The sequence below is a fragment of the Schistocerca piceifrons genome, chromosome 3 (assembly GCF_021461385.2).
Source record: "Schistocerca piceifrons isolate TAMUIC-IGC-003096 chromosome 3, iqSchPice1.1, whole genome shotgun sequence".
NCBI lineage: Eukaryota > Metazoa > Arthropoda > Insecta > Orthoptera > Acrididae > Schistocerca > Schistocerca piceifrons.
In genome coordinates, this window is record NC_060140.1 from 960,474,618 (window position 1) to 960,487,008 (window position 12,391).

A 12,391-nucleotide genomic window follows, 5' to 3' on the forward strand; every position below is an offset into this window, starting at 1 on the left:
TCGCTACACTCTGACTTAATTTAGCAAAAGAATTAATAAAACCGGAAAATTGAAAGTTAATTTAGTGACTGAAATTAATAGAGAGCTTTGTTTCTGAAGCACTACGAAATTCAATAAAATAAGGTTAGTCTTGGGCTACCTCAACAATCATTTCAAAAGCTACTTGAATCTACGCAATTTAGAAATAAGAGATTTAACTTTGAACTTGAATTAAATGATTCTGAACAATTAATAGTAACATTTAGTACGTACCAAGCTGAGATGCAGTCACAGGTAAGCTAAAATATGCTAACAAAACTCGCACTCTTAATTTGTGCTTGTGCAATCTAAATATTGTAGCCAGCTATGAATACTGTAACTGAACTTTGAAATTAAAGGAGTGAAATGGAATGATATTACTTTAATGCTGGCGTTTGAATTTCAACGACACTCGGATTCATTTCGGAAAAGGAAGGGACCCTGCTTGGTAATGCAATTGGGACAATGAGCAACAAAGGTTCATGCTAAGTTGCTGTAATTTTGCGATGCAACAATTTTAAAAGTTTGAAAAGCTGAGGTCTGCCATACAGTTCTAAAACTTTGCGTGCTTCCAGTCTTCCTTGTTGGTTGATTGAAGGTTTGAAGTCGTCGATCGAGGAGGTGGCGACAGTCACTCATTGTCGGCCGTCGCTGTTGCAGAAGCTGGATGTTGGCGCGCCTCCTTCTCGAGACGGTCACCAGGCGAAACGGGCTCTTGATGTGCGCCAGCTAATGCTTCCCGTCCGCGACACCGTGTCAGAAAGTATCATAGCAAGTCGAGCGCAATTACATGCTGCCCAACCCCAAAAGCGCGGCAACTCGCGGGAGCGTCACACAACACACCTGCTCTACTGCACCACCCCAGCCAGACTCCCTCTGCTCTGCCCGCGCTCCACGCGGCAGAGTTAACACTACCAAAGATCCTAAACACTTTGGTTCTCCACACGACCTATCGATGTATTCGTTCGACAGCATAGTTTTCCCTAGGCAAGACCCAGCGTAAAATACAAATAATATTTACAAAACAAACCAATTATACATCGACATAAATGCATGTATATACAACTAGTAAAACAATTACAATATATAAAGACACAGAAATGTCATATCTTCAGGTAACAAAATAAGGAAAAAAATTTATAGTACAATAGATGGAAATAGGAGGATATGCATTTCCGGCGTTACAAGGTACATTGGTCTGTAGTTATGCGGGTCTGCTCTTTTGCCTTTCCCTTATACAGGAGTCACATGCGCATTTTTCCAATCGCTCGGGAGTTCACACTGGCCGAGAAATTCTTGATAAACGCAAGCTAAGGAAGGGGCCAGTTCCGCATAATACTCCCCGTAAAACCAAAATGGTGTTCCACTTGGACATGGCGATTTATTTGTTTTCAGCCCTTTAAGTTGCTTCTCTACTCCATGGATGCCTGTTACCATGTTCTCCACACGGGAGTCTTTGCGACCGTCAATTGACGATATTTTTGTACCATCCTCCTGCGCGAATGATTTCTTAAAAGCGGAATTTAAAACTTTAGCTCTCCTTTGCTCTCTGCTGTTGCACCCCAGACTTGTTGACGAATGAGTGGAGAGAGGCTTTCCAGTTTTCAAGGTAGTCCCAGTCTTCAAGAAGGGTCGTCGAGCATATGCGCAAAACTATAGGCCTATATCTCTGACATCGATCTGTTGTAGAATTTTAGAACATGTTTTTTGCTCGCGTATCATGTCATTTCTGGAAACCCAGAATCCACTCTGTAGGAAAACATGGATTCCAGAAACAGCGATCGTGTGAGACCCAACTCGCTTTATTTCTTCATGAGACCAAGAAAATATTAGGTACAGGTTCTCAGGTAGATGGCATTTTTCTTTACTTCCGGAAGGTGTTCGATACAGTTCCGCACTGTCGCCTGATAAACAAAGTAAGAGCCTAAGGAATATCAGACCAGCTGTGTGGCTGGATTGAAGAATTTTTAGCAAACAGAACACAGCATGTTGTTGTCAATGGAGAGACGTTTACAGACGTTAAAGTAACCTCTGGCGTGCCACAGGGGAGTGTTATGGGACCATTACTTTTCACAATATATATAAATGACCTGGTAGATAGTGTCGGAAGTTCCATGCGGCTTTTCACGGATGATGCTGTAGTATACAGAGAAGTTGCACCATTAGAAAATTGCAGCGATATGCAGGAAGATCTGCAGCGGATAGGCACTTGGTGCAGGGAGTGGCAACTGACCCTTAACATACACAAATGTAATGTATTGCAAATACATAGAAACAAAGATCCTTTATTGTATGATTATATGATAGCGGAACAAACACTGGTAGCAGTAACTTCTGTAAAATATCTGGGAGTATGCGTGCGGAACGATTTGAAGTGGAATGACCATATAAAATTAATTGTTGTTAAGGCGGGTGCCAGGTTGAGATTCATTGGGAGAGTGCTTAGAAAATGTAGTCCATCAACAAAGGAGGTGGCTTACAAAACACTCGTTCGACCTATACTTGAGTATTGCTCGTCAGTGTGGGATCCGTACCAGATCGGGTTGACGGAGGAGGTAGAGAATATCCAAAGAAGAGCGGCGTGTTTCGTCACAGGGTTATTTGGTAACCGTGATAGCGTTACGGAGATGTTTAGCAAATTCAAGAGGCAGACTCTGAAAGAGAGGCGCTCTGCATCGCGGTGTAGCTTGCTGTCCAGGTTTCGAGAGGGTGCGTTTCTGGATAAGGTTAGGTTAGGTTAGGTTAGTGTTTAACGTCCCGTCGACAACGAGGTCATTAGAGACGGGGCGCAAGCTCGGGTTAGGGAAGGATTGGGAAGGAAATCGGCCGTGCCCTTTCAAAGGAACCATCCCGGCATTTGCCTGAAACGATTTAGGGAAATCACGGAAAACCTAAATCAGGATGGCTGGAAACGGGATTGAACCGTCGTCCTCCCGAATGCGAGTCCAGTTTCTGGATAAGGTATCGAATATATTGCTTCCCTCCGGAATAGATCACGAATGTAAAATTAGAGAGATTCGAGCGCGCACGGAGGCTTCCCGGCAGTCGTTCTTCCCGCGAACCATGCGCGACTGGAACAGGAAAGGGAGGTAATGACAGTGGCACGTAAAGTGCCCTCCGCCACACACCGTTGGGTGACTTGCGGAGTATAAATGTAGATGTAATGTTACTTAAAATCCGTCTTGATGTAGATGTAGAAGCTTTCGACTTAGGTAGTGATTTTACGTATCTCCAGAATTTTCTCGGGTTCTCTCCAAGATCTTTCGCTAAGGTATGACGTTACAAGCCAAATGCTTCATGCATCGATCTCCTGACAGACTCAAGAATTTCTGCTAACTTCTTGTAGACATGAGTGTTCTTTGTTGACTCGTGTGTGCAACAGCCTCTGCTTTTATTATCATTATTGTTGTAAACCCTCGTCATCAGTTTTGTAAGGGCGTCGTTGCTACTGCTGTGGAAGCAGAGTCTGTGCGTTCGTGAAATGGCTTCTGGTGCAGTACACCTCTAAGACACTTTTTCTCTGCCACCATTACAGAGCTGTGCTGCACGGTCAGGTAACAGAATAGGAGAACGAAGGCAGTACAACACTCCAACAAATGCGAAAGTCACACAAATGAGTTTAAAGGTTTACATATCTTTGTGACTAGCTGAATACTGAATTGTAAAATGACACAAAAAATGGCCCCGAATGGCTAAGTGCAAATAATCGTAGGTAAATTTCACAAGTACATAGCAAATGCAATTTGCAACAACTGTCTATTCACTTCTAAGAGTTCCCTGTCCAAGTCAGCCCTGGACGACGATCCATAACCAAGTGGGCGAGAGCTGCTCTTCTACCATCCTAGTAGGCTTCTGTCCGTTGTCGTCCGGTCACTGGCGGATTGTACTTGGCAGGCAACTGAGCGAGGCGAAGTCGGTGCCTTCATCCTCAGCGCCGCCCGTGGCGCTGGTAGAACTCGCGCAAGTGGTGAGTACTGGTTAAAGGTGGGGAGACTAGATAAGGTACACACAGTAACTGGTGTGCCGATAGAGGCGATACGTCACCTTAAAAGTTGGCGTTTGCACACATGGCAGGGTGGGTGAGATGTAAATGATAAGGGGCGTAGACTGCACGATTTCCTCCCTGACTTAAGGGAGCGGTTTACAATGAAACACATCCATCCCAACCACGGTATGGTACATTTCTTAACCGGGCACGGACCTTATCCCACGCACTTAAACCGCGTGAGTCTGAGACAGACACCTACGTGCACATGCGGGGAAGTAGATTCCGCAGAACACACTGTCTTTTTCTGCGGGCAGTACGCGGACAATAGACATACACTACGCTTAGACTACACAGAAACAGACACAGATACACACGCAGCAATAAGAGACGAAGATCAATGGGCACAATTAAACGTATTGACAAACTGTATTTCAAAAACAACACACGAAGAGTACATGCGGACACGACATAACAGGCATGCTTATGTGCAACGTAACAACAATCTCCAGAGGGTGGACAGCGATACCCTTAGTGACAGCGAAAACAGTGATAATGCGGAGGAACAGGAGGAAGGACCCGAGATGTTACAGTAAATATTTATTTATTTATTTAACCTGGCAAGATTAGGGCCATCAGGCCCTCTCTTACATCTAACCAGGCATTCTACTTATTTTACATTCATATGTTTTAGTAGGCGTGTTAAACAACATCTAGTACAAAAAGGGAAATAAACAACTACAAAGGCACTCTTGGAAAAATACATACATATAGAGTTTATATTTGTAGATGGTAAGTACTGCTACAATTAGACATTATGAAAGAGACAGATTTTACAGGGTTATTACAAATGATTGAAGCGATTTCACAGCTCTACAATAACTTTATTATTTGAGATATTTTCGCAATGCTTTGCACACACATACAAAAGCTCAAAAAGTTTTTTAGGCATTCACAAATGTTCGATATGTGCCCTTTTAGCGATTCGGGAGACATCAAGCCGATAATCAAGTTCCTCCCACACTCGGCGCAGCATGTCCCCATCAATGAGTTCGAAAGCATCGTTGATGCGAGCTCGCAGTTCTGGCACGTTTCTTGGTGGAGGAGGTTTAAACACTGAATCTTTCACATAACCCCACAGAAAGAAATCGCATGGGGTTAAGTCGGGAGAGCGTGGAGGCCATGACATGAATTGTTGATCATGATCTCCACTACGACCGATCCATCGGTTTTCCAATCTCCTGTTTAAGAAATGCTTCTGGTTTAGCCTTTTCCGTAAGATTTTCCAAACCGTCGGCTGTGGTACGTTTAGCTCCCTGCTTGCTTTATTCGTCAACTTCCGCGGGCTACGCATGAAACTTGCCCGCACGCATTCAACCGTTTCTTCGCTCACTGCAGGCCGACCCGTTGATTTCCCCTTACATAGGCATCCAGAAGCTTTAAACTGCGCATACCATCGCCGAATGGAGTTGGTGGATCTTTGTTGAACTTCGTCCTGAAGTGTCGTTGCACTGTTATGACTGACTGATGTGAGTGCATTTCAAGCACGACATACGCTTTCTCGGCTCCTGTCGCCATTTTATCTCACTGCGCTCTCGAGCGCTCTGGCGGCAGAAACCTGAAGTGCGGCTTCAGCCGAACACAACTTTATGAGTTTTTCTACGTATCTGTAGTGTGTCGTGACCATATGTCAATGAATGGAGCTACAGTGAATTTATGAAATCGCTTCAATCATTTGTGATAACCCTGTAGATAGGGGTGCTAGCAGCAGGGAGTATGAGGGAGACTGATGGTGAAGGGAGGAGAAGAATAGACACATGATGAAAAAATAAATAAGGAAAAGAAGATAGCGTGGCTAAAGTTTCAAATGGCTCTGAGCACTATGCGACTTAACTTCTGAGGTCATCAGTCGCCTAGAACTTAGAACTAATTAAACCTAAGTAACCTAAGGACATCACACACATCCATGCCCGAGGCAGGATTCGAACTTGCGACCGTAGCGGTCGCGCGGTTCCAGACTGAAGCGCCTAGAACCGCATGGCCACACCGGCCGGTTTGCGTGGCTAATAGAGATAGATGAAGAGGAAGAAGAGAAAGGAGCAAGGTAGGAGACACTAGCTATGCTATTTGACAGAGGAGAGGACTGGAAAACGTTATGAGGATGATAGTAGGAAATGCTTCAACTTCTTCTTAAAAGCAGCAGGGGATTGAATTTTGCGCAAGGTAAGGGGCAGTTTGTTCCAAAGGCGGACAGCGGCAACTGAGAAGGAGTTTGCCGGCCGGAGCGGCCGAGCGGTTCTAGGCGCTGCAGTCTGGAACCGCACGATCGCTACGGTCGCAGGTTCGAATCCTGCCTCGGGCATGGATGTGTGTGATGTCCTTAGGTTAGTTAGGTTTAACTAGTTCTAAGTTCTAGGGGACTAATGACCACAGCAGTTGAGTCCCATAGTGCTCAGAGCCATTTGCACCATTTTTATGTTCTACGTCTGCCTGCAATAACCACTGACAGACGGCAGGTGGCAGCACTAGCAGTGGAGGTTACATAAAGCGCGTCGAGGGGATGTGGAAAAACAGTGCAGCAGTTGTTGTAATGTGGAAACGGAGCGACTTGTGTGACGTCCAAAAGAGCGTGGTCATCGGCGTTCGGGCCGAGACTGGAAGTATTTGCAGAACGCGTAATTCTGAATATTGTTTTTGTGCCGCCGTGGTTGACGGGTATCGTACTGTGCATGGCAAAATGGCGCTGTCCAAAACCGCCGCCGAGGCAGCTGTGGTGCAGCACGGGCCACGGATGACAGACAGGGGCGAGCGACGGCTTCCCACATGTCTCCAGGTGAGCAGGCGTGCAGCTGGTGAGCGGCTGACCGCCCAGGTGAACCGACAGTGTCTCCTGAACGGCCATTCAGCCAGCATTGCCGTGTACGGGCCTCCGCAGCAGGTCCCTGACCGATGCACCAGTACTGGCTGCTGTTCGTCGGCGACGAAGGCTGGAATTTGCCCACCAGTACCCCAACTGGACGCCATGTGAGTAGCGACTGGTAGCCTTTTCACATGAATCACGTTTTATGCCCCAGCGGACACAAGGCCGTTGCCGTGTACGGCGTGAAACGTTTGAAAGCAACATTATTTATTTTTATTTATTTATTTATTTATTGATTTATTTAACCTGGCCAGATTAGGGCCATCAGGCCCTCTCTTACATCTAACCAGGCATTTTACTTATTTTACATTCATACGTTTTAGTAGGCATGTTAAACTACATCTAGTACAAAAAGTGAAATAAACAATTAGAAAAGTACACCTGGAAAAATACATACATATAGAGTTTATATTCGTAGATCATAAGTACTGTTATAATTAGACATTATTGAAGAGACAAATTTTAGATAGGAGTGCTGGCAGCAGGGAGTATGAGGGAGACTCATGGAGAAGTGAGGAGATGAATAAACATGATGAAACATAATTAAGGAAATATAAAGGAAAACAAGATTGCCTGGCTAATAGAGATATATGAAGAGGAAGGCATCTCAGGAGCAAGATAGGAGACGCTGGCTTTGCTATTTGACAGATGAGAGGATTGGCCTGGTACATTAATTTTGTGGAGAACTTTATGATGATGATAGTAGGAAATGCTTCAACTTCTTCTTAAAAGCAGCAGGAGATTGAATTTTGCGCAAGGTAAGGGGCAGTTTGTTCCAGAGGCGGACAGCGGCAACTGAGAAGGTTTGCAAAAGTTTTTGTTTTGTGAGTGGGCACAGTTAGGATACCAAATAAGAGTGACCTCGTGTTTCGATTATGATGAAATGACAGGTTTTTAATCTCTGAAGCAAGGTACTGGGTTGCTTGCGCGATGAGGAGTCGGTGGAGTAGACATAGAGTGTGGTAGTCACGCAATTTGTCCGGCCGCAGCCACCCTAGCTGGGAGTATGAAGCACTAACATGATCATATCGGCGAATGTCGCAGATGTAACGCACACAGGCATTCATGGTTAGCTCTAGCCGTCTTTTGTTTTCACTACTCATGCCTTGCTGAATCGCATCACAATAGTGGAGGTTCGGTAGAACGAGTGCTTGCACGAGCTGGCGTTTCAAGTCCTGTGGAAACATGTTCCGAAACTTTTTGAGAGCATAGAGACAAGCAGACGTCTTTCGGCACACTGCGACTGTATTCTCCGCCCAGTTGAGATGCTCATCCAAAGTTACACCCAAGTTCTTCACTGTTTTCTGATATGGTATTGGAGTACCGTCGAGCAGAATAGGAGGTAGCCGTTCGCGGAAATCTGAACTTATTAATTTCTGATGCGCTATTAAGATTACTTGCGTCTTTTTTGCATTTAGTTTAAGCCCCAGGCTTTTCGCCCATGTCACTACCGAAGACAGATCATCATTCATCTGAGCGATTGCAGTGCTTACGTCTTCAGGTCTGACGCTTAGGTAGAGCTGGAGGTCGTCGGCATAGAAATGATATTTACAGGAGGACAGAACCGACGAAATATGGTCTGGGAAATGTTTTTGTGGCATTCCCTGGGAGATCTCCTCATGCTAGAAGGCAGAATGGATCAACACAAGTATGCATCTATCTTTGGGAACCATGTTGTTGTTGTGGTCTTCACTACAAAAATTGGTTTGCTGCAGCTCTCAATGCTACTCTATCCTGTGCAAGCCACTTCATCTCCGCCGGCCGCGGTGGTCTCGTGGTTCTAGGCGCGCAGTCCGGGACCGTGCGACTGCTACGGTCGCAGGTTCGAATCCTGCCTCGGGCATGGATGTGTGTGATGTCCTTAGGTTAGTTAGGTTTAAGTAGTTCTTAGGGGACTGATGACCACAGCAGTTGAGTCCCATAGTGCTCCGAGCCATTTTTTTTTCTTCATCTCCGAGTAACTACTGCAACCTACATCCTTCTGAATCTGCTTACCATATTCATCTCTTGGTCTCCCTCTACGATTTTTACCCTCCACGCTGCCCTCCAGTACTAAATTGGTGATCCCTTGACGCCTCAGAGTGTGTCCTACCAACCGGTACCTTCTTCTAGTCAAGTTGTGTCACAAATTCCCCTCCTCCCCAATTCTATTCAGTACCTCCTCCTTAGTTACGTTATCTAGCCGTCTAATCATCAGCATTCTTCCGCAGCACCACATTTCGAAGGCTTCTATTCCATACTTGTCTAAACTGTTTATCGTCCATGTTTTGCTTCCACACATGGCTACACTCCATACAAATACTTTCAGAGAATATAGTAACAATATGTAGCAACAAGCAATGATAATAGAGTTTATTTTGGGTCGGAACAAATTTTATAGTGGATGTCGTACGGTAAATGCTCCACACTCCTGAAAACTGAAAGAATAGGAAACAGCTCGTTCGAACACTGAAACATTTCTACGTTTACGAACTCGAGACAGGTCAAACAGTATTTATAAGACAGTAAACAGCGCCTTTTTACTCTGTATCTTGTTTTCTTTCTAAGTGGCAAATTACATACAAAATTATTTTTCTCGTTAAACAGCTCTGACTTCTTCACTGTTGAAACTATTTCCATAGAAACACGTCCCTCTACTCACGTTCTTGTTTATGCAGAACGCAAGTTTTATCTCTGTCCAGGTACCGGTACTGCGTAACGTTAATACTGGTGCGTTTGTGCTTCAGTTACTTCGTCTCCCTTGTGGGAGAAGACTGGCAGGAAGAATAGCGGAGTCTGGTGCTACGTGTGCAGTGTGTCACGAAAAGAAAGCGAAGAGCAAACTAGAGATTAAAAAGACACAAAATGCGCGACTATAGTAGGAGTGAGTTCGGCCAGAATTAGTGAACCTCTGATATTAGCAGACGACGTCAGAGTCCCCTGTGTTCGTGCATACGTAGGCTGCAGCATAATCAAAGTTTTAAAACTCCACAGTCTTCACAGTCAATTGGTCACTGACAACGTAGACCACTCGCCACGTCGCTGCCTGCTGATTTTCAGGCAATCACATGACGCGCGCCCACAACGGGGTCTAGTGTAGCAGGGGATACAACCCGTCGGCTTTGAACAATGACGTCATTCCTTAGTCATAGATAGTAATGTCTTCACTTCGAGGCACAGATAATAAAGGGGTTCTGTGTTCTAATAAGCGCTATCATTAAAATAAGTGAATGTGAATGTAAAAGCGATCGCTTGATATTACATACAGATGCTTCAGTAGCTGATAAGTGTTTTTTGGCTTTAAAAAAAAAAATCTCAAGAGATAGAATAAACTGATACTACTTTATGTTAGTAATAGCGGAGACGAAATAAACAGCACATCTACAGTTTGTATCCCGTGTTCCACTTAGGGTTTACTGAAGCGGAGGATACATCGTTCAGGTGAAGAACAGGACAGTGGTGCTGGTGAAAACGAAGAAATTGACTTACGACAAACTCATATGCCGGACTGTACTTAGGCAACACACTTCGGATGAGCTTTTAATTTGTATCGGGTGTTTCATTTGGGGTTTAGTGAAGCAGGCGATACATAGTTCAAGTGAATAACAGGACAGCAATGCTAGTTGAAACTAAGAAATCGACGTACGCTGAACTTGTATCCCGTACTGCACTTAAGCAATACAGTTCGAAAGACTTTCGAGATACAACTGACATACATGTAACGTGATGTATTCTTTGCTAGTAATTTCATTCATTTCTTGCCATTGTATTTTGCGGAGAAATACTAAGATACAAACAGGCGATATCGTTAACATGAAAATGCTACTGGCCCTGAAGTACAGTTTATCTCTCTCGCATTCCTTTGTTTCTCAACATTCTCCTCAGCTCTTTCATCTTTGTAATACACTCCTGGAAATTGAAATAAGAACACCGTGAATTCATTGTCCCAGGAAGGGGAAACTTTATTGACACATTCCTGGGGTCAGATACATCACATGATCACAGTGACAGAACCACAGGCACATAGACACAGGCAACAGAGCATGCACAAAGTCGGCACTAGTACAGTGTATATCCACCTTTCGCAGCAATGCAGGCTACTATTCTCCCATGGAGACGATCGTAGAGATGCTGGATGTAGTCCTGTGGAACGGCTTGCCATGTCATTTCCACCTGGCGCCTCAGTTGGACCAGCGTTCGTGCTGGACGTGCAGACCGCGTGAGACGACGCTTCATCCAGTCCCAAACATGCTCAATGGGGGACAGATCCGGAGATCTTGCTGGCCAGGGTAGTTGACTTACACCTTCTAGAGCACGTTGGGTGGCACGGGATACATGCGGACGTGCATTGTCCTGTTGGAACAGCAAGTTCCCTTGCCGGTCTAGGAATGGTAGAACGATGGGTTCGATGACGGTTTGGATGTACCGTGCACTATTCAGTGTCCCCTCGACGATCACCAGTGGTGTACGGCCAGTGTAGGAGATCGCTCCCCACACCATGATGCCGGGTGTTGGCCCTGTGTGCCTCGGTCGTATGCAGTCCTGATTGTGGCGCTCACCTGCACGGCGCCAAACACGCATACGACCATCATTGGCCCCAAGGCAGAAGCGACTCTCATCGCTGAAGACGACACGTCTCCATTCGTCCCTCCATTCACGCCTGTCGCGACACCACTGGAGGCGGGCTGCACGATGTTGGGGCGTGAGCGGAAGACGGCCTAACGGTGTGCGGGACCGTAGCCCAGCTTCATGGAGACGGTTGCGAATGGTCCTCGCCGATACCCCAGGAGCAACAGTGTCCCTAATTTGCTGGGAAGTGGCGGTGCGGTCCCCTACGGCACTGCGTAGGATCCTACGGTCTTGGCGTGGATCCGTGCGTCGCTGCGGTCCGGTCCCAGGTCGACGGGCACGTGCACCTTCCGCCGACCACTGGCGACAACATCGATGTACTGTGGAGACCTCACGCCCCACGTGTTGAGCAATTCGGCGGTACGTCCACCCGGCCTCCCGCATGCCCACTATGCGCCCTCGCTCAAAGTCCGTCAACTGCACATACGGTTCACGTCCACGCTGTCGCGGCATGCTACCAGTGTTAAAGACTGCGATGGAGCTCCGTATGCCACGGCAAACTGGCTGACACTGACGGCGGCGGTGCACAAATGCTGCGCAGCTAGCGCCATTCGACGGCCAACACCGCGGTTCCTGGTGTGTCCGCTGTGCCGTGCGTGTGATCATTGCTTGTACAGCCCTCTCGCAGTGTCCGGAGCAAGTATGGTGGGTCTGACACACCGGTGTCAATGTGTTCTTTTTTCCATTTCCAGGAGTGTACATGCTCTCTGGCCAGTTCTGACGTCATTGTTCAAAGCCGAGGGGTTGTATCCCGTGCTACACTAGACCCCCACAACGAGTAGTCGATTTTCACCAGAAAGTTGCTCTAATTTCCTGATGATAGGCCACGCCATAAATGGCCTAGTAAAAAATTTTAACTA

General features: G+C 46.1%; 1 protein-coding gene across 1 annotated transcript in view; it reads left to right on the top strand.

Annotated features, from left to right (window-relative positions):
* The window catches only part of LOC124789266, a 278,782-nt gene that overhangs the window by 228,037 nt on the left and 38,354 nt on the right, over window positions 1-12,391 (top strand). Inside the window, exon 3 of the mRNA XM_047256564.1 lies at window positions 6,837-7,027. Coding sequence (XP_047112520.1) covers window positions 6,837-7,027 — 191 coding nt within the window. The remainder of the gene's footprint in view (window positions 1-6,836; window positions 7,028-12,391) is intronic.